This window comes from Diabrotica virgifera, chromosome 6 (genome assembly GCF_917563875.1).
Source record: "Diabrotica virgifera virgifera chromosome 6, PGI_DIABVI_V3a".
Lineage (NCBI taxonomy): Eukaryota > Metazoa > Arthropoda > Insecta > Coleoptera > Chrysomelidae > Diabrotica > Diabrotica virgifera.
The window spans coordinates 161,790,830-161,814,630 of record NC_065448.1 but is presented as its reverse complement, the minus strand read 5'-3'; the positions used below and the strand labels follow the sequence as shown (position 1 = coordinate 161,814,630).

Below are 23,801 nucleotides of genomic sequence, written 5' to 3'. Positions count from 1 at the left end.
CTCCCTTAACTACTTAACATTGAAAAGAACCTGAAGACTACCACCCTTAGCTCCCAGGGTGACTTACACATGCCAGATATATCAGAACTGCTTTAAGGAAAGCATATTTCCTGATCTGCTCAAAAAAGCAGTGGTGGTACCGATCTATAAGAAGGGTGACAATGATGGCCCATCCAATTATAGGCCAATATCACTCATTCCTATAATATCAAAGGTATTTGAGTTAGAAATGTATGGCAGCAATGATTATTAAGTACTTTGAATCCAAAAATTTGTTTGACAAAATTTGTTTGAAAACTGACAAATAGTCAGTTTGATTTTAGGAGGGGTCTAAATACGACAAAAGCCATCATGGACTTAGTGATGAAGATTCAAGAGGCTTTAGAGCAGAGCTGCTATCTGTCGGCTACATTTTGTTACCTGAGCAAAGCTTTTGATTGTGTTTCACATGAACTGCTTCTCAGGAAATTGGAGAGATATGGTTTTGGAGATAGTACCTAGCATTGCAATGATCTCCAGCTATCTCTCCGATAGAAAGCAGAGTGTGCAGTTGGGTAGAGTGAGGTCTGCAGAGAGAGCTATAAATATCGGATTACCTCAAGGGTCAATATTGAGACCACTTTTATTTCTAATTTATATTAATGATCTTCCACAGACAGACCTTACCAGTTCATTTACTCATTTTGCTCATGATACTACTATTACCTGCAAAGATTGGGATTGTAGGGCAGCAACAGAGGCATCAAAACAAGCACAACATAAGGCAGAACAATGGTTTGCAGCAAATATGTTGCTTCTAAACATCAATAAAACCCAGTCTTTGATTTTTTCAACAAGACAGCTTCCATCTGGAGATGCAGACAAAAAAATAAAATTTTTGGGGGTTTACTTGGAGACAGGACTATGTTGAAAAGCTGGTCCCTTGTTGCTAAGTTAGGAACTACAACTTTTCTGATTAGGAGACTTTCTGAGTGTGTATCTCAGTTCACTTTACAACAGGCCTATTTTGCACTGTGTCATTCACACATCAGCTATGCAATTTTGGCATGGAGTCACAGTGCTGGAGCCAAAGATGTCTTTCGTATTCAGAGAAGAATAGTAAGGATAATTGCTGGCCTGTCCTATCAGAAGGAATGTCGGCAAGCATTTGTTGCACTGCACATACTAACTCTGCCTTCGCTATTTATTCTGGAGAGTCTTGTTCATGTGAAACAAAACATAGACTGTCATCAAAGACATGAGGATGTACACTGATATGAAACCAGAAATAAGCATGCCTTAATACTGCCCTACACCAGGCTCCAAAGAAGTAGAGACGGACCAAACTCTTATGGTGTAACATTTTACAAGTTGCCTACTGAAATTACTGAATTGCTAACTTTACAATTTAGAAAACAACTAAAGAATTTTCTCATAGGTCAAGCATTTTACAGCAGTGATGAATTTTAAACTTTAATGTTTGGAACTGGGTTGTGAATTGTTGAATTATACTTTGTTTATTCTTAGGAACCCAGAAAGTGTTTGTCTTAATTGATGTAAGTATTATTTCATATTATACCTTGTGTTTTTATACTTTTATTTTATATCTTGTGTTTTTATATTTGTATTTTATATCTGTGAACCAAAGTTGTACACTATTTTTTGACGTATGTAAGTATTTTTGTATATTAACATAAATAAATGACTTGAAATACATCTATCAAGATGCGACAGCAAGCATGAAAGTGGCAGATAAAAAGACCAACATATTTAAAATAAAACGGGGAGTGTGACAGGGAGATACAATTTCACCAAAATTGTTTACAACCTTATAAGAGCATATCGCTTGCTGAGAACATTAGTGACGTAACTCAAAAAATACCAATTGTTACTTAACCTATTAGACTCCTAATATTGAACTTGATATTATGCTTTAATGACAGAAGTATAATTCTACTATAAACCACTTGATGGCGTTATATGTCAGTAGTATTCTTTAAAGATTGCATTCCTCCCAAAACATTAAACACTCTTTACTACAAACTATGTTTTTGAAGTTACGTAAAACTAATGTTCTCAGCAAGCGATATGTTTATAGTAAGGGAGGAAAGTATGCTAAATGTGCAGTCACTCGAGCGCTTTGGGGACCTATTGGGTTGTGATTATTAGGTCCTAAAACCAAAAAAAAAGTTAAGTAAAATTTTCCATATTAGTGGGGACTTTCCATTTTTTAATTTAATTTTCCATTTCCTACAATCGTTTTTTTCGATTATAGCTCCATCTATCCAGAATTCGAAAAAATGTTTCGAATAAAAGTTGCTTATTTTTAAGCAAATAATCCAAATCTGCAATAAAAAATGGGGGCTCCTATTTAAGATTTTAAAGTAACCCCTCACCCCGCATCCGTGGGGGTTCGTGTTTGGTACCATTCGATAAATTTTTCAAAACTATTGAATAACTGTATTTTGCAGTTTTTCGATCTGATGTTTATTTTGCAAAATATCCCGAGATTTGTATTTAAAATTTTAAATCTACCCCCACCCCTCTCCGTGGGGGTCATGTTTGGTATCTTTTGATAGATTTTTGAAAAATATTGAACACATGGTTTTTAGTTTTTCGATCTGACGATCATTTAGCGAAATATTCGCTTTTTTTTGTGAAACTAGTGAAATTTTTAAGGATAGATTTTTTTTTCGGGCCCCCCTGAACGAACGCCCCTATGTTAAGAGCCAGAGTAGAGGTGCATCTGCAGGGTACCACGTTTCTCCCCATATGATAATCTGACGCGCTCAAGTAACTGCAAAAATCCCCGCTTGGGCTCCTCTACCATTGAGAGGGCAAGTTTGAGTGAAAAAGAAATTAATGTCGACAGAGAAATACTTATTCATTTGAGGTTCACTGACGTTAAGGTCCTTTTTGCTGACAGCATTGATGATGCAGTATTGCAACCAGAGATATGTTAAGAATAGATCTGGCTATTGATATGCTAAACAATGCATCAGGGTGTAATGTCGATATCAAGTACGGTGGTCTAGCTATCTTTGTTTGTCGTGCGAGTGTGAGCGTATCTACCAAGAGGTGGGAGTAATGGAACGACAGTTACACAGAGGCAGCAGCCATCATATGCTAGAGAGAGAAAGCTAAGCGCCAGTAGAGAGAGATAGATAGACCACCTACCCGAACTGCTCCGCGTTACGCTATTTTTCGGAGTTAGCCAAATCTATGTGTATAAGATCTTTGATTGCAACTGGAGAACCTATATCTAACCTCCCTACAAGTTGGATTAAAAGTCAACCACACAAAAACACAAATCATGACAAATCTTGTGTTAAGCAAAAAGATTTCAGTAAATGGCAAGCATATCAAAGAAACCACTTTTATAAGTACCTACTTGGAGCATGAGATACACATAGGAAGAGATAATTGAATGTGCGAACTAAGCCGCCTCATAGGACTCACTTGGGTGGCATTCGGCGAGCTGAGTTACGTCCTAAAGTCAGAACTGCCTATGTATCTCATAAGAAAAGTCTTTAATCAGTGCGTGTTGCCAGTACTTACATAATATGGTGCAGAAACTTTAACATTAACTAAGAAAATAAGAAATAAAATTCGTGTTACACAAAGAGCCATATAACGCTCGATGTTCAGCATTTCTCGTAGGGATTGGATTACGAACAAGGAAATAAAACGGAGAACAGGAGTCACAGATGCTATAGAAAGAATTATGACACTTAAGTGGAATTGGGCGAGGCACGAAGCTAGAACAGAGCTAACAGAGGGACACAATGTATAATAAACTGTAGACAAGACATGAAGCATATCGGAGTAGATGTCATCCGCAAACATGATGGTCCTGCACAAGACAGGAATACATGAAGACTGAGGCAGACCTATATGTATCCAAAAGTGGATAGCTCTGCGTTGAATGATGATGAGAACTACCTTGCTTATTGATCATAGTAAATGATCAGATGGCAATGTTCATAAGATTCCTGCTGAAATTTTATTAAATAAAAAAAAACTTACTTTCTTCATTTGTTGTTGGATCTTCTTCAAATGGTATAAATTTATCTTCACCTCGTTCTACTTCAGTGCTTACAGTGAATTCATTAGAGTCTAAATAATCAAATGTTTGGTATGCAGTCTCTCTTTTGGGTTCTTCCTTGATTTCTATTTTGAAGACATCCAAAGGACCAACACACTGGTCATCTATTTCTATTTTTAAAGTTTTTTCACCAACTTCTTGTTTTATTTCCATGTTATTAAATTTGATTTATGTACCAACTGCAATTTTATGTTTACATCCAAAAAGTAGTCACTGACTGAGTTAACAAATTTTAAGAGGAAATAAGAACCAGTAAGAACTGTATTTTGCGTTTATCAGTTCATCTTCTTTTCGCAATTTTCCATCCATATTCTTTTGACAACTGACAACGACAATGACGTAAATATACACCCAGAAAACAGAATTCGGTTAGGTTTGATAGTGTTGTTCCATATTATCTTTGTTCATGGGTTATCAAAACATAAAGTAAAGGCGGCTGCACAATTGCCCGGAACGAGAACGGAAAAAAAGTTAACCTCTACGTAAATTAATGTTGTAGATGCACAATAACCGAGAACGAGAAGCTGTCCGGTAACGGGAACGGGAAAGTTGACCATGTTTTAACTTTCTCGTTCCCGTTGTATTCCCGGAACCAATCAGAAGGCAGTATTAAAAATACTGTCAAATGCCCAATAAAAATTTGTTATAAGTGTGTGACCAAGTTTTACTGACAATTTTTATACATTTTGCATTAAAATAAATGACGAACGATTGATTTATTTATTGGAAAAATAATGTCCTCATCCGTATGATGATTGATGTAGATCATAGTACGTACTTATATGGTAATTAGATACATAATAATAAGTAATATAAATATTCGAATGATATGCTTTTTGTCTTTATGCTGACAAACCTTAGTGATTGAACACATATTGTGTAAATTAGGTCCAAGATCATAAAAAACGAAAATATTAAAAGCTCGTCATCAAATAAATCCATATTTTTAGAGTTAACAGACATTTTCTTTTAATAAAATTAGAAAAAGATCGTTCCACAAAATTTATTTTGAGAAGAAAAATAATTAACAGCACAAGTGACAATGACACAAAACAGCTGTTAACCATTTAATTGTGAATCTGCTGATGCTTTCAGTTTCCGTTCTCGTTCCCGTTCCCGGTCAATTGTGCAGCCGCCTTAAAACGTACCGTACGTCGATGTGTAGTATCATTAATACGTAAAGTCGAAATGCCAAATCGGTGGGAATGCACATTTTATCACTGAAATTCGATATGTTTAAGACATTCCAGAAGCCGCTAAAGATAACATATTTTAACAACCCATTAATCATTCTAAATTAGTCGAAGGAACTTAGTACAGTTAAAATAATTAGACGATAACTGAACAGTAATGAGTATGCAACAGAAAGTACCCCGCAGAAACCTTATGGGAAATGGCTCTCTGTCAAATGCTCTGAAACTTTGGGTTTTGGTAGTCCTTGATGTGTAGAACAAAATACTCAATGGGCGCGTAGCTCCAAAAAATCATGGTTTTAAGATATAAGCCTCTGAAGTTATAGGTACAGTGAGGACGTTCGAGTTGGAATAAATTCATTTTCTCGAGAATGGGCGTGGAGATAAATTACGAATCAGGGTCGATTTTTATTTTTAAATTATAATTTTTTGGCATATATATCATACTAGCGACGTCATCCATCTGGGAGTGATGACGCAGTCGATGAGTTTTTTTTTAAATAAAAATAGGGGTCGTGTGATAGCTCATTTGAAAGGTTATTCAATTCTCTATTCACCAATATAAACATTAACATAATTATTTATACAGGGCATGATACTATAAATAAAGAGATTGTATTTTCCCGTAGCTCAAATACGTCCGAGTTCGCGCATTGATTACGTAACTGGAGACCGGAAGTTGAATTTGAATTCTTGTTAAAGTTAAATGGGATTTGTATGTATTATGTGATGAAATTATTGAATTAGCAAAATAACATTAAACTTCAATGTATTCGAAAAGAATTTAGTGTCGAGATTCTAGTCAAAATAACTGTCAAAGATAAAATATAAAATACAACCGCGAACAATTCAAAGTAATCGGACATTACGAATGATTACGAACCATTACGAACTTGCCGGTCTCCAGTTACGTCACGGCTTCCGGATGTGCAATATATTATCTTGTTATTTATAGTATCATGATACAGGGTGCGCAAAATCTTTTTTAATTAAAATAATTGAGACAAAAAGAAGAATGTATATAATTTATTTTATTCGAAATACATTTTACTGCTGTCAGAAAACAGAAAAAAATTTTATTTTAAAAAATAAAACATTGCTTTTCGTTTAAATTAAATGTTTAAACTGCTAAGAGGCAGGTGGGTGGCAGGTTTAATATTGAATTTAAGCGAAAAACAATATTTATTTAACAAATAAACATTTTTTCCTATTTTCGGACAACCGTAACTCGAATTAAATAAATTATACATTCTTCTTTTTGTCCCAATTCATTTAATTCAAAATTTTTTTTGGCCACCCTGTATAAATAAGTATGTTAATGTTTATAGTAGTGAATAGAGAATTAAATCAATTGCGTCATCACGCCCAGATGGATGATGTCACTAGTATGGTATATATGCCAAAAAATTATAATTTAAAAATAAAAATCGACCTGATTCGTAATTTATCACCAGAGTCGCCCATACTCGGGAATATGAATTTATTCCAACTCAAACGTCTTCACTGTACCTATAACTTCAGAGGCTTATATCTTAAAAGCATGATTTTTGGAGCTATGCGCCCATTGAGTCTTTTGTTCTACACATCAAAGACTATTAGAACCCAAAGTTTCAGAGCATTTGACAGAGAGCCATTTCCCATAAGGTTTCTGCGGGGTCATTTAACGTTTCTTCTACTAACTAATTTATCTGACAGATTATAATATTTAGGCAGATTATGACAGATTATAGTCAGTGTTCTCTAAGATCAGAATAGCCGTAATGATAACTAATTTATCTGACAGATTATAATATTTAGGCAGATTCTGACAGATTATAGTCAGTGATTTCTAAGATCAGAATAGCCGTAATGATTGCCAACCTCCGTGGCGGAGATGGCACGTAAAGAAGAAGTCAGTGATCGGCTCCACGAACAAAGCTAAATAACAATAGGGCGTTTTCTTATGCTTTTCTTAAGCTGTAACTTAAAATGGAAATGGGCTGGACACGTTGCCAGAATGAAGGACGGACGATGGACTCGTAAACTAGTTGAATGGAGACCAAGAGCCGATAAACGTAGCAGAGGAAGACCACCAACACGATGGCAAGATGACTTACGAAGGACAACAAAAAACTGGATACAGCAAGCACAAGATAGAACACTTTGGAGACAAACAGGGGAGGCCTATGTCCAGCAGTGGATTGAGAGAGGCTGATGATGATGACGTTTTCTTATGCTGCGACAGCAGCTGGTGAGCTAATTAATACATATTATGGCGAGGCTAATATGTCAGTATCCATCGGCCATACCAAGTATTAATTGAGCCCATCAGAATCAAAACCTGCTAAATCCAAATTTTTCGTTCTGCTAAATCCAAACAAAAAGTGCAAGTTTCTGAAGATATCAGGGACATGCAGAAAAATAACAAATTAGTGTGTCATTCTATGATATTAATTGATACCCCTTTGATTGAGAAATGCCGGATACTATTTGGAAAATTCACATTTTTAATGTTTTTTTAGCCTCCTGACAAAATTTCAAAACATAGATTTAGCAGGTTTTGATTCTATAGGCTATGGGTTTAACACCAAGTATTAATTGCCGAGATCTCCAAAGATCTCATATTGGGGATGTATGCACTAAAAAAAGTTGGGGCTGTATTGGATGTTCAAAATGGAGTTCTCGAGATCAATGGTGAAGAGTTACCTTTTCACGACGACAAAGAAGACGTTATCGGCTTACTAACTACATGTGACGTAACTATGCCCGGTTATAGTGAGAAAATGCTGATGACTAGGCTTGATGGACACTGCTGAGATGGAAGTTTAAGACTGGTCGAAGATGTGGAAGTCGACTTCTTAACGGCAAAAGCTTTTATGAGAGTTCGAGATGTCGTTCCTGTAAGAGCTACGAATTTAAAGGAAACTGCTATCAAATCGAGTAAAATAACATTGATCAGAGTATGTTCCCGAGGCTTCATTTTGTTCTATGAATACCAAGGAAAAATCGTCGAAGTATCCAAAGGAGCTTGTTGAGATGGTTATTGAAAGATGCCAAGATCTTGATCATGAACGAATGGAAAAATATTTTTGAGGTTATATTTCTTTAGTCGCGATTTACAAAAATGTTGAAAGTGAATTTTTACAAAAACGACAGTATGAAGTACGCGCACGTGAAAGTCTTAAGTTAGTTGTTAAATATGTCAAATTACGTACGTATCAGTGTAAATAACGTGAAAAAATATATTGGTGTTTTTAGTAAATACATATATTTATTATAATTCTTTTGTCTTTGGAATTGTCTTCGGCGGGAGTAGCATAATAAATATTAAAATATGTTGAAAAAGAAGATTAAAGAGCAATCTCAAAGGCGGCTGTACAATTGCCCTGGGAAACGGGAACCCCTGGGAAAAAGTTAACCTCTACGTAAATCAATGTTTAGATGCACCCATGATACTATAAATAACAAGATAATACAGTCGAACCCGCTTATTAGAATACCCTAACAACACAAAATATTCCAGGAATGTACTATCAAAGTTCTATTAATGTTTGAATGTCCTGGACATTCAAGGAACATTCGGTGAACATCTGATTAAGTTATTCGTGGAATGTTACCACAAAACATTCTATGAACATACTACCAATGTCCTATATTTTAAGAGGCCATTTACTATTCAATTTGCATTCATTTTCAAATTTGCCGCGCGTGTACATTATGTCCAAACCACGTGACTTCTGGTTGGCATACAACAAAAAGTTACAGGTTACAGAGGTTATGTTTGTAATAATTTCATTTCATTCTTCATTGTTTATCGTCGTATTTTGTCTATTTTGGTTTCATTTGGATTTCGTTTGCTGTATTTTGTGAACTTTATAAACTTTATCACACTGCAAAGTAATTATTTAAGGAAATTATTATTGGAAACTCCAGATGTTTGGAGAAAGGTAGGGGAAACAATTTTTATTTACTGTTCATTTTTCTCTGATATTTATCAATATTGATGAATTTTGCAAGCAATAACATTATTTCTTTTATTGTTTTAGATATTTATTGAAGCTGAAAATAATTGGGGATTTAGATCCATATACAATTCAGTCAGAATTGGATTTTACCATAAAGTGCATTCCACCAAATTACTATTATAGATATTTATCCATTATAAATAGTTGATTATATCTGGTGGAGTCTCACAGTTACTACTCTAAGCAGCAGATGAAAGCATACAAAAGCCTTCAGGCACATAAATATTTTACAGCTGGATTTGTTTTAAAGTTGGAAGTCACAAGCAACAACTTCCTAAGTACCTACAAGAATATTGAGGAAATCCAGCTCCTCGATACTACTAGGCAAACTAGAAGATTGAAGAGGACAAAGCCTTTTGAACTAGTTTGAGTGATATGTGATAGTGAAAAGCAGAGCATAATGCTTGTGTGCCTGTGTATGTTAGAATAGTGCGGTTAGAAAAGCAGGCATAGTGCTTCTGTGCCTGTTAGATTAGATAAGAGACGCTATGGGGTAAGCTCTTCACCTTCATTTTAAGGAACAGTAGTAATTTAGGTTAAATTAAAATTGCTCATTGGTCAGAGTTATGACCAGATTGTAATTGTAATGTACAATTCAATACAATGAATCGTCATCGTAGTAATGATTATGGAAAAAAATACATGACAAGATTTTGTGCAATAAAAATGTTTATATTTATCAAGGATGTATTATTTGGTACGACCACATATACTTCTGGTATATTGTCGGTGAAGTGACAATACCTCCTATCTGCTTTTTCATGAATTTTGTGGGAGATGAAAAACTTGTTTGGGCCACCTCCTGTTTTCATATATTTTTTGACTTGTTTTGTAGTAAATTCAACTATCTATTTACTACAAAACAAGTCAAAACTTACGTATGAAAACAGGAGGTGACCTTAAAAAATGTTTTTCGTCTCCTGCAAAACTCATGAAAAAACATATAGGAGGTATTGTCACATCACTGACGATATATTTCAGAGAATGTCTAAAAAATATACTTTGAATGTCCTAAGAACATTCGTAGACATTCATGGAATGTTCCAACAAGACATTCAAGGAATGTTTAAAATGCTGACACAGCACTTTTCTGGGACTTTCCAGGGACGTTCGTGTGCTTTTAGGGACATTCCAGGAATGTTTTCAATGTCCTGTGTGTACCTTCTAGGAACATTCCTGGAATGTTTTGTGTTATTAGGGTACCTGTTAAAGGAATATCCCGCTTTAAGGAGTATAAATTTGAGGTCCCGAAAAGTTTTTGCTAGCCACCAATGATCGGTTATTAGAATATCCCGGTTAAAGGAATACTTTTAGTTAGCACGAAGGTTATTCCAATAAGCGGATTCGACTGTATATTGCACATCCGGAAGTCGTGACGTAACTGAAAACCGGCAAGTTCGTAATGGTTCGTAATCATTCGTAATGTCGGATTACTTTGAATTGTTCGCGATTGTATTTTATATTTTATCTTTGACAGTTATTTTGACTGGAATATCGACACTAAATTCTTTTCGAGAAGTTTAATGTTATTTTGCTAATTGAATAATTTCATCACATAATGCATACAAATCCCATTTAACTTTAACAAGAATTCAAATTCAACTTCCGGTCTCCAGTTACGTAATCAACGCGCGAACTCGGATGTATTTGAGCTACGGGAAAATACTATCTCTTTATTTATAGTATCATGGATGCACCATAACTGAGAACGAGAAGCCGCCCGGTAACGATGAGAACGGTGAAGTTGCCCATGTTTCAACTTTCTCGTTCCCAAATGATGAAAGTTCCCGTTGTATTCTCGGAACCAATCAGAAGGCAGTATTAAAAATACCGTCAACAAATGCCCAATATAAATTTGTTCAAAGTACGAGTGACCAAGTTTTAGTGACAATTTTTATTCATTTTACATTAAAATTAATGACGACCTATTGATTTCTTTATTGGAAAAATGTCCTCATCTGTATAATCAATGCAGATCATAGTATAATATGATACATAATAATAATATACATATTTGAATGATATAATAATATGCTTTTTATCTTTATGCTGACAAACCTTCTTTGTGATTGTACACATATTGCATAAATTAGTTGTAAAATCATAAGAAACGAAAATATTAAAAGCTCATAAAATAAATCCATATTTTCAGAGTTACCAGACATCCTCTTTTAATTAAATTAGAAAAAGATTGTTCGACAAAATTTATTTTGAGAAGAAAAATTATTAACAGCACAAGTGACAGTGACACCAAACAGTTGTTTACCATATTTAATTGTGAATCTGCTGATGCTTTCAGTTTACTTCTCGTTCGCGGTCTATTACGCAATCGCCTTAATATTATTTGTACAATCTGTTAAAATAATTCATTTTGGTATTAATTTTATTCCACTGTTACGCTACGGCAGTGTCAAGCGCGGTTACAAATTGGATAGGGATAGGATTTTGTTTACGTGCAGAAAGAAATTTTTGAAATAGGGATAGCCAACTGAAATTTACAGTTATGATTTTAAAGGATGGGCCTTAGACCAAATCGTCCTGCTGCAGCAACCGAGTATTGATTGGTCGCCTTCCTGTTCCTTACCGGATCGAATATTGATCCCCGTCCACCACCAATCCAGAACAAGGACCGATCGTTCTTTTTACTTGACGCGTGTGTTTATACTTACTAACGCATCGTATTTTCGTTTCAATTAACTGTATTTATTGTTCGCAGATATCCACAGTGTATCGTAGAATTTGTATTGAATTTTATTTTTCTTATTAAACAGAGCAGATAATTTTATTTTTGTTAATTATTTATTAAGAATAATACTTTTACTTAAATAAAACCTGTGTTTTACAGTCTGATGTTTAACAGAGCTACCGTTACACTTGCAGTAATAAACTGTTTTAAACAAGTTCAAGATTTGTAGTTTTTTCCAGTGTGTTCTCCCAAATGGGTTTTCAAACTAATTGCTTCACTAAACTGTTTTGTTAAGTTTTTTTCCAGTGTGCACTCGAAAATATATTTTCAAACTACCTGCTTGACTAAACTGTTTCAAACAGATATCACACTTTTAGGGCTTTTCTCCAGTGTGTGTTCTCAAATGTATTTTCAAACTAGCTGCTGCACTAAATTGTTTAAAACAAACTTCACAGTGGTGAGGTTTTGCTCCAGTGTGCACTCTCAAATGTATTTTCAAATTACATGCTTCAGTAAATGGCCTAAAACAAATTTCACACTTGTACACATTTTCTCCAGTGTGTACTTTCAAATGTAGGTTCAAATGACTTCTACGAATAAACTGCTTCAAACAAATTTCACACTTGTACGGTCTTTCTCCAGTGTGCACTCTCGAATGGACTTTCAATATACTTGCTTTACTAAACAGTTTTGAACAAGTTTCACACTTGTGTACTGCAAGTTTTTCTCCAGTGTGCACTCTCAAATGTATTTTCAAACTGGCTGCTTCACTAAACTGTTTAAAACAAATTTCACACTGGTGAGGTTTTTCTCCAGTGTGTGTTCTCAAATGCTTTTTCAAATTACCTGCTTCAGAAAACTGTTTCAAACAAATTTCACACTTGTACGGATTTTCTCCACTGTGCACTCTCAAATGTGTTTTCAAACTACCTGCTTGACTAAACTGTTTAAAACAAATTTCACACTGATGAGGTGTTTCGCCACTGTGTGTTCTCAAATGCGTTTTCAAACTACCTGCTTGACTGAACTGTTTAAAACAAACTTCACAGTGGTGAGGTTTTTCTCCAGTGTGCACTCTCAAATGTATTTTCAAATTACATGCTTGAGTAAATTGCTTAAAACAAATTTCACACTTGTACACATTTTCTCCAGTGTGTACTTTCAAATGTAGGTTCAAATGACTTCTACGAATAAACTGCTTCAAACAAATTTCACACTTGTACGGTCTTTCTCCAGTGTGCACTCTCGAATGGACTTTCAATATACTTGCTTTACTAAACAGTTTTGAACAAGTTTCACACTTGTGTACTGCAAGTTTTTCTCCAGTGTGCACTCTCAAATGTATTTTCAAACTGCCTGCTTCACTAAACTGTTTAAAACAAATTCCACACTGGTGAGGTTTCTCTCCAGTGTGCGTTCTCAAATGCTTTTTCAAATTACCTGCTTCAGAAAACTGTTTCAAACAAATTTCACACTTGTACGGCTTTTCTCCAGTGTGCACTCTCAAATGTCTTTTCAAAATACATTTTCGATAAAACTGCTTCAAACAAATTTCACACTGGTGAGGTCTTTCTCCAGTGTGTGTTCTCAAATGTCTTTTCAAATGACCTGTTTGAGAAAACTGCTTCAAACAAATTTCACACTGGCGACGTCTGTCACTAGTATGTCTACTCAAATGTCTTTTCAAATGACTTTTAGTAGTGAGCTGCTTGAAACAAATTTCACATTTGTAAGGTCTTTGTCCATGTTGACCTGTATATTTTTCTTTGTGAGATGAAAGTAACATTTCCATAATGTTCGGTTGGTTCTCTTCCTGGGAACAACCTAAAATACAAATCAACTATAAACATTTTACTGGAGCAGAAAAATTATTTCAGAAATAAAGGAATGTAATAAATAAAATAAAATTTTATTTTAGAGAATTTTACTGTCATCGTTGCATTTGGTTGTCTTTTTCAAAGACAGATCACATGCTATGATTTTTTAGTGACGGATATTCTTGGGTTGATTTCATGTAATCGAATGAACTATCTTTCAGTAAAGTCGTCCCAGGAACGCAACTCATAAATATTGACAATATCATTTTAAAGTCTTCTACTTAAAAATGTATAATATATGTCTGAATTGCCAATATAAATGAGTCACATTAAATAAATTATTGGAAAAATGTTTTACTTAGTAACAACATTTTTGTTTATTTTAGTAGTATTTTGTATTTTGACAACGACACCCGATTTGACCCGTGTTGAGCTAGCCGCAAAAATTAAAAAACAAATATGATTTACCTGATATATGAAACCTGATTTATGAGCTATTTATGAGCTTTCATATTCCGCAAACTAAAAATTTTGAGCTCGTTCCACTGAGCAGGAATTTAATACTTTAGTGGGGGGGGGGGGGGCTGTCAGCCCCCCCCACTACTTAAAAATAGGAATATTGAATCGGTTTTTGCGGCAGAATTACGAGCTATTTATGAGCTCATCCCCTTCAGCCCCAAACAACCCTTTAATTGATTTAACTTAAGAGAAAAATGCTGAAAAAACTTAAAATATATCGTATTGCGGATATAATTCCTATAGCTTATATACTCTAAGAATAAACTATTAAATCACGTGCATTTCGATTATTGAGCTACAACCCTTCGCAAGAAAACCACCCTATCTTCCCGGCTTAAGAGAAAGTTGTACTTAAAATGCATTAAATTAATTATTTGGCGACTACATATCATTTAATAATTTATAAGCTCCCAAATTACACGCATTTAGATCAGTAAATTGCAATTTATTTTGTATAGTGCAGTCACTGAAGGTAAAAATGAACGATTACCTTCAATTTCGGCGAACCTTCATCGATTTTCACGAAAATTGGTCAGTGGTTAGAGGATACCTCAAGAAACAAAGGTGACATGGTACCACCTTGCGGTGGATACCGCCCCTTCTCGGGGGTGAAAATTATTTTATAAAACATAACTGCGCAAATCAATAAAAGAACAAATTAAAAGCAAAATTTATTATATAAAGTTATTAAAGTAAGTCAATACTTTTTAAGTTATTAAAGATCAAAAATTTCAATTATTCGTGAAAAAAATGCATGTTTTGAAGCGGTTTTTCGTAAATCACTGAAAAACTGTAAGTTTTTACAAAAAAGTTAATAGTAGTTTAATTCGTATAGCTTATATTCTAAGAATAAACTCTTAAATCATGCGCCTTTCGATTATAGAGCTACAACCCCTTCGCAAGAAAACCATCCCATATTCCCGGCCTAAGAGAGAGTTGTACTTAAAATAATTTACATTAATTATTTGGCGACTACATATCGCGTAATAATTTATGAGCTCGCAAAATATACGCATCTCAATTATTGAATTGCCATTTTCTTTCTATAGTGCAGTCACTGAAGGTAAAAATCAACTATGACCTTCGATTTCGGTAAATCTCCATTCATTTTCACGAATTGACAATAACAACTTGCGGTTTTAGCCTGGGGTATACAGAGTCGGTATTTTCTTATCGATGGTATGGGCTTTTAATAAGAGCAACAAAGAGACATGCATTTATTATACATTTAAAACGGGTTAGAAGATATTGGGCGGCCGAAGTAGGAAGAGCCACCAAAAAATTTCGCGTTGTAGGTATGGCTTTGTCAGACAGCGTTGCCGAATTTGGAAATTATCAAAAGAAAATATTAAAGTAGAAAAATAATATAGTTAACTTTTCGTAAACAGATATAATAAACAAATTATTTAAAAATAACAAAATATTGTTTTCACCCATTTTAAAAAAAATGTGAAAACGTTGAATTATAATTCAACGTTTATTTTTTTACTTATATTTTTCTTTTAAATAATTTGTTTAGTAGATGTACTCATTTGTTCACAAAAAATAATATAGGTACAGTAATGAGTGCGCTATTAAGAACCGGCAAAATAACGCAAAATATGGAAAGCATAATACGTTGTGAATTAAAAAGAGATGAAACTAATAGAGATGTAAAATTATCGATAGAAACCTATAAATTTACATAACATTACATAGTTTCGCACCTTTAGACATATCTGAGGAGTATAACAAATCTAACCGTGACAGGAGAATTTTATAAAATTCTAAATGTTTTCTGTCACAGACGTCTAAAGGAGGGAAACTATGTAGGTACCTGATGTAATGTAAACTTATAGGTTCCTATCGATAATTTTACACATCTACTAGTTTCATCTCTTTTTATTTCACAACGTATTAAGTTTTCCATCTTTTGCGTTATTTTGTCGGTTATTAGCGCGCTCATCACTGTATTATTTTTTTTTCTACTTTGATGGATAATTACGCATGTCTCTCTCTCTCAGAGACTTTGTAAACACAACTTTTCCGTCATTAGATAAGACAGGACAAATGAGCTGTCGAATGAAAGTTCATTACCCAACGATCTTATTAAGGTGAGAAATTTGACCTTGCATTTCCAGTTTTAGAGTTGAAACTTGAAGTACTATTTTAAAGTCGCCCAATAAATATTAAAACGACTTATTATTGGACGCGCTTTAGCAAGACGAAAACCATTATATTTTTCCGGCTTTGTGCAAGTCTGTCCGTCCGTCTGTCTATCGAATATAACTCCTACGTTATTAAAACACTCAACTCCGGTAGCAAGATAATATAACAGGAGACCTGAAAGCTACGGGCGTGGAGAACTGGACAGAGATTGTCTAAGACAGAGAAGAGTGAAGGCATGCTGTCGAGTGGGCTAAAACCCACGAAGGGTTGTAACGCCACGTAGGACGTAGTAAGTATGAGGTGTCGAATTAAGGATGGTATTAAAGCTGAGAAATTGGACTTCACACTTCCGGTTGCAGAGTTGAAACTGGAAGTAGTGTTTTAAAGCCGCCGAAATAGTACAAGCGACATATTATTCGCTGCGCTTTAGCAATACGAAGACAAGGTATCAAATTAGATCTTATAACCCAAAGATGGTATCAGTTGCAACCGGAAGTACTGTTTTAAAATCACCGAAATAGTACAATACATTTGTTTTCGTCTTGCTAAAGCGTGTTAAATAATACATTGCTTGTATTAATTCGGCGTCATTAAAACCGTACTCCCGGTTGTAACTCTATAAACGGAAGTCCGAGGTCAAATTTCTTACTTCTAATGCCATCTTTGGGTTATAAGCTCTCATTCGACACATCATTTGTCATTCTATTTTTTGTCGGACTTGACTAATACCGGAAGCATCTTGCTACGGCGCGTCGAATAATACGTCGCTTGTACTATTTCGGCGACTTTAAAATAGTACTTGTGCTATCAAGTTTCTCACTTTAATAACATCCTTGGGTTAAGAGCTTTCACTCTTACACCTCATTTGTCCTTCTGTCTGATCTTATGACGGAAAAGTTGTGGTTACAAAGTCTCTGGGACAGAAAAACTTGCATAATTAAAGTAGAAAACATATTATATTAATTTTTGTTAACAAATAGTGTAGGTACTAACCAAATTATTTAAAAGAAAAAATTAATAAAAAAATAACGTTGAAATATAATTCAACGTTTTCACATTTTTTAAAATTGGCGAAAACAATATTTTTTTACTTAAGTTTTTTTCTTTTAAATAATTTGTTTATTATATCTGTTTACAAAAAGTTAAATATATTATTTTTTCTATTTTAATATTTTCTTTTGATAATTTCCAACTTTGGCAACACTGTCTGACAAAGCCATTACCTACGACCCGAAATTTTTTGGTGACCCTTCCCAGTTCCGCCACGTTCGACCGTCCCATATCTTCTAACCCGTTTTAAATGTATAATAAATACATGTCTCTTTGTTGCTCTTATTAAATGCGCATACCATCGATAACAAAATACCGACTCTGTATGTCACCCCTTCTCGGGGGTGAAAATTACTTTATTAAAAATAACCCCACAAATCGATAGAGGGACAAATTCTAAATGTACTGTGGGCTAATTAGCAAAATACAAGGAAAAGTTATTTACCAGCAATTTTATTGCTGGAATCGAATCTTATTATTGTATGTATTAATAATATAGGTATGCAAAGTCCGCAGATAGTGTGCTACTTTTTTTATAAACAAAATGGCGCCCGAAAATCGTGTTTTTTTTTTTCAATTTTTGCTCTATAACTCCAAAGATTTGAACTTTACACCAAAAACACCCAAATAAAAATTCACCGCAATTAAATTCTGCATAGAGATGTGTTTTTCCCGACTCACTTCGACGAAAACTTTCCCCGGAAAAGCGAGTTTTTCCAACAAAATCTTTAATTTTCAACTAAAATTTTAGATAAGTAATTGTTAATCAATAATTAAATAACTTGTAATGTAAATGTAAATGGTAATGTAAAAGCCCTTTTTGTATAGATTATAATTCCAGACGCCGATGGAAATTAAATGAACAGTTTAGCAACAATTGAATTGTTAATTAAAAATTTACGGTCGCTATAATAACGACAATAATTATGATGCATAAGAATAACTATGATTATTTCATAAAAAGACACTATACCTATCTAATGTACTTTACAGAATTGAAATTGAACTATTTAAGCGGCCTCAGGAATATTTTAAAATTATAAACAATTTTTTGGCTTATAAACAAATAGAATATCTCAGGAAATATTAAACCAAATTAAATTGTGAAAACGGTATTCGAAAAACAGCGGCAGGACGCTTCTTTTAAAAGAAAAACCGTTTAATTACGACGAGTGGGTCCTGAGATACAACCGGTGAAAGTTGACAGGAATTTACGGCAAAGATATAAATAATAGGATCATAATTTTCAAACCACCACCTTTTCATTTTTGTCCTCTTTCTCCACACCAATTTTCATATCTTTAAAATATTCATACCATATATTATTATAATAAAAACTATCGATAATACGTGTGAAAATTGCCAAAAATACCAAAATTCCAATCAAAATTAGGTTGGAGAAAATGTAACCCTCAAAGTTCAAAATCGGTATACGTTAAAAACATGCATTTTCTCGGCTTCCCATGGAGCAATTTCCTTCATTCTTTTTTTGTTCCCTAATAACTCGAGTAGAGCCATCGAACTAACGCATTATTAAAAGTCAAACTTGCGTTTTTTTGTTATAATAGATTAATTTATTTATAAGAACAGAAAACTACATATTTTTTCCAGTTGTAGGCTTTTTTTAGATAAACTTACTACAAGTGTACTTTTTAAGGTTAAAAACATAAATATTCTCATTTGAAAGCTGTATAATTATTGAAACAATTTTTATTTAAACAAATTAAAATTTTGTGTTATAATAAATAAATTAATTTATTATAACAAAACAAAAGCAAGTCCGACATTTAATAATGCGTTAGTTCGATGGCTCTACTTGAGTTATTAGGGAACAAAAAAAGAATGAAGGAAATTGCTCCTTGGGAAGCCGAGAAAATGCATTTTTTTAACGTATACCGATTTTGAACTTTGAGGGTTACATTTTCTCCAACCTAATTTTTGATTGGAATTTTGGTATTTTTGGCAATTTTCACACGTATTATCGATAGTTTTTATTATAATAATATATGTTATGAGTATTTTAAAGATATGAAAATTGGTGTGGAGAAAGAGGACAAAAATGAAAAGGTGATGGTTTGAAAATTATGATCCTATTGTTTATATCTTTGCCGTAAATTCCGGTCAACTTTCACCGGTTGTATCTCAGGACCAACTCGTCGTAATTAAACGTTTTTTCTTTTAAAAGAAGCGGCCTGCCGCTGTTTTTCGAATACCGTTTTCACAATTGAATTTAGTTTAACATTTTCCGAGATATTCTATTTGTTTATAAGCCAAAAAATTGTTTATAATTTTAAAATATTCCTGAGGCCGCTTAAATAGTCCAATTTCAATTCTGTGAAGTACATTAGATAGGTATAGTGTCTTTTTATGAAAAAATCATAGTTATTCTTATGCATCATAATTATTGTTGTTATTATAGCGACCGTAAATTTTTAATTAACAATTCAATTGTTGCTAAACTGTTCATTCAATTTCCATCGGCTTCTGGAATTATAATCTATACGAAAAGGGCTTTTACATTACCAAGTTATTTAATTATTGATTAACAATTACTTATCTAAAATTTTAGTTGAAAATTAAAGATTTTGTTGGAAAACCCCGCTTTTTCCGGGGAAAGTTTTCGTCGAAGTGAATCGGGAAAAGCACGTCTCTATGCAGAATTTAATTGCGGTGAATTTTTATTTGAGTGTTTTTGGTGTAAGTTAAAATCTTTGGAGTTATAGAGCAAAAATTGAAAAAAAAACACGATTTTCGGGCGCCATTTTGTTTATAAAAAAAGTAGCACACTATCTGCGGACTTTGCATACCTTTATTATTAATACATACAATAATAAGATTCGATTCCAGCAATAAAATTGCTGGTAAATAACTTTTCCCAAAAATGGACTATTCTCCGATAATCAGCCCAGACTAATGTTATTAAAATAAATCAATACTTTTTGAGTTATTAAAGATCAAACATTTTAATTTTTGTGAAAGAAAATGCATGCTTTAAAGCGATTTTTGATAAATAACTCAAAAACTGTAAGTTTTTACAAAAAAGTTTTCATCACTAAAATTGAAGCTAATAAAAAATATAATAAATTGCTTACTTGAAAAACCCTTTAATGTTAATTTAAAGTAAGTTATTGGTAATTAAATGTATATTTTTTTCTGCGACTGTTCAAATCTAAGGATTCAAGCTTAAATAACGGGAAAGAGATGCATTTTATAACACTTAGGTACTAAATACTTGCCAAAGTACTTAGAAATACCTATCAAAAATGAGCTCAAGAAAAAGTTGATAGCATCAAAATTTATACTTATAAAGTATACAGCTATAAAACTATATTACATTTAATCTATCAAATACTTTATTTTTTTAGATCATATTTAAAATAATAACTCCAACAATACTCGATTGACGTAAAAAATGATAGATAACGAAATTTGAGTTTTTTTTATTAGCAAAGATTTTACTTGTCTTTTGATTTATGTATGAATCAAAATAACGAAGATAGAAACGTTTAAGCCTAAATTTTACTACGAGAACAATTTAACTGGAGCCCTTTAACCTATTATCCTAAAAAATAAAGTATTTGAAAGATTAAGCCGGTACTTTATGTCTCGGTTGACAGCCGGTTAGTTAACCGGAGTTTAAACGGGACCTCTTTAGGGTCTCTTGCGTTGTAATAAATGCAATTACAAGTATTATTATGATTATAAATAAGAATAATAATAATACTTATAATTGCATTTATTACAACGCAAGAGACCCTAAAGAGGTCACGATTAAACCCCGGTGAACTAACCGGCTGTTAATCAAGACATAAAGTATCGGGCCTAAATGTAATACAGTTTTATAGCTCTTGAAATTACCTTTCAAATAGTTGGATGTGCCTGATATCATAAAAATTAACAGAGTGATTAAAAAAAAATCATTTTTTTTTGTAAAAATTTTTGGAGTATAAATTTTGATGCTATCAACTTTTTCTGGAGCTCATTTGATAGGTATTTCTAAGTACTTTGACAAGTATTTAGTAAGTGTTATAAAATGCATCTCTTTCCCGTTATTTAAGCTTGAATCCTTAGATTTGAATAGTCGCAGAAAAAACTATACATTTAATTACCTGTAACTTACTTTAAATTTACATTAAAGGGTTTTTCAAGTCAGCAATTTATTATATTTTTTATTAGCTTCAATTTTAGTGATGAAAACTTTTTTGTAAAAACTTACAGTTTTTAAGTTATTTATGAAAAATCGCTTTAAAGCATGCATTTTCTTTCACAAAAATTAAAATATTTGATCCTTAACTCAAAAAGTTGATTTAGTATTGATTTATTTTAATAACATTATATAACAAATTTTGCTTAGAATTTGTCCCTCTCTTGATTTGTGGGGTTATTTTTAATAAAGTAATTTTCACCCCCGAGAAGGGGTGACATATACCCCCGGCTAAGTTGTTATTGTTAATTTTGTTTCTTGAGGTATCCTCTATCCGCTCACCAATTTTCGTGAAAACGAATGGAGATTTACCGAAATCGAAGGTCATAGTTGATTTTTACCTTCAGTGACTGCACTATAGAAAGAAAATGGCAATTAAATAATTGAGATGCGTATATTTTGCGAGCTCATAAATTATTAAACGATATGTAGTCGCCAAATAATTAATTTAAATTATTTAAGTACAACTCTCTCTTAAGCCGGGAATGTGGGATGGTTTTCTTGCAAATGGGTTGTAGCTCAATAATCGAAAGGCGCGTGATTTAAGAGTTTATTCTTAGAATATAAGCTATACGAATTAAACTACTATTAACTTTTTTGTAAAAACTTACAGTTTTTCAGTGATTCACGAAAAACCGCTTCAAAACATGCATTTTTTTCACGAATAATTAAAATCTTTGATCTTTAATAACTTAAAAAGTATTGACTTATTTTAATAACTTTATATAATAAATTTTGCTTATAATTTGTTCTTTTATAGATTTGTGCAGTTATTTTTTATAAAATAATTTTCACCCCCGAGAAGGGCCGGTATCCACCCTCAGGGTAAAGGCGCAAGGTGGTACCATGTCACCTTTGTTTCTTGAGGTATCCTCTAACCACTGACCAATTTTCGTGAAAATCGATGAAGGTTCACCGAAATTGAAGGTAATCGTTCATTTTTACCTTCAGTGACTGCACTATACACAATAAATTGCAATTTACTGATCTAAATGCGCGTAATTTGGAAGCTTATAAATTATTAAATGATATGTAGTCGCCAAATAATTAATTGAATGCATTTTAAGTACAACTTTCTCTTAAGCCGGGTAGATAGGGTGGTTTTCTTGCGAAGGGGTTGTAGCTCAATAATCGAAATGCACGTGATTTAATAGTTTATTCTTAGAGTATTTTAAGTTTTCTCAGCATTTTCTCTTAAGTTAAATCAATTAAAGGGTTGTTTGGGGGTGAAGGGGATGAGCTCAAAAATCGAAACTATATAATTTCAAGAGCTCATAAATACCTCGTAATTCTGCCGCAAAAACCGATTCAATATTCCTATTTTTAAGTAGTGGGGTAGGCTGACTCAGCCCCCACCCACTAAAGTATTAAATTCCTGCTCAGTGGAACGAGCTCAAAATTTTTAGTTTGCGGAGGAATATGAAAGCTCATAAATCAGGGCTATTTGTTTTTTAATTTTTGCAAGTGGGGGGGGAGGGGGGTCAGCTCAACACGGGTCCCGATTTGGGCGTCGAAACGTTAATAAAATTATTTTTTCAATTTAATTGTGGCTTATTTCCCATATAAATAGTTAATCATAAAATAAAATTGTTGCCTTATTGACTTCTTTAAGTTTTTCGAATTCGAATTCTTCAATTCGATCTTATTACTTAAATGCATTAATTCTTTTGACTTCTGAAAAAACTAATAAAAATATTTTTGAACAATTTAAACGCAGAATGAAAGATTATGGGATATAGAAATGGGAACTAAATTGACAAATTATAGTTACGTGGGTATTTCAAACTATAATTTTTGCGGGATTTTTGATGAAATTTCGCAGAAAATTAAAACAACAGAAAGACAATTAAATGTTTTATTCAAATTATACTATAACTTAAAATTACCTTAAAAGTTCCATCTACATTAATAATACTAAAAGTCTTGTCTAAAAGTTTCGTCTAAAGTTATGGTAGTAGGTATCGGCTAAAATACCAATATAAACAAAAATCATAGATTTACTGAAAACTTTAGTTGAATGAAAATTATTGAAGGAATGATTGTTTAGATAAATACCTTATAATCTTTTACAAACTTTCGAAAAATGTATAAGCCCG

At 33.2% G+C, this 23,801-nt stretch overlaps 2 protein-coding genes across 4 annotated transcripts in view; both read right to left on the bottom strand.

Annotated features, from left to right (window-relative positions):
* Positions 1-4,396, bottom strand: part of LOC114335576 (zinc finger protein 227-like) — a 102,754-nt gene extending 98,358 nt beyond the window's left edge. For both annotated transcript variants that reach the window (XM_050653336.1, XM_050653335.1), the window contains exon 1: positions 4,006-4,396. In XM_050653336.1, coding sequence (XP_050509293.1) covers positions 4,006-4,237 — 232 coding nt within the window. In that variant the 5' untranslated portion in view covers positions 4,238-4,396. The remainder of the gene's footprint in view (positions 1-4,005) is intronic.
* The window catches only part of LOC126886404 (zinc finger protein 45-like), a 174,883-nt gene that overhangs the window by 126,283 nt on the left and 24,799 nt on the right, over positions 1-23,801 (bottom strand). Inside the window, exon 2 of one of the 2 annotated variants that reach the window (XM_050653339.1) lies at positions 12,982-13,791. In XM_050653339.1, coding sequence (XP_050509296.1) covers positions 12,982-13,791 — 810 coding nt within the window. Of the gene's footprint in view, positions 1-12,061; positions 13,792-23,801 lie in introns of those variants that run through there. The other variant, XM_050653338.1, reaches the window with a different exon arrangement.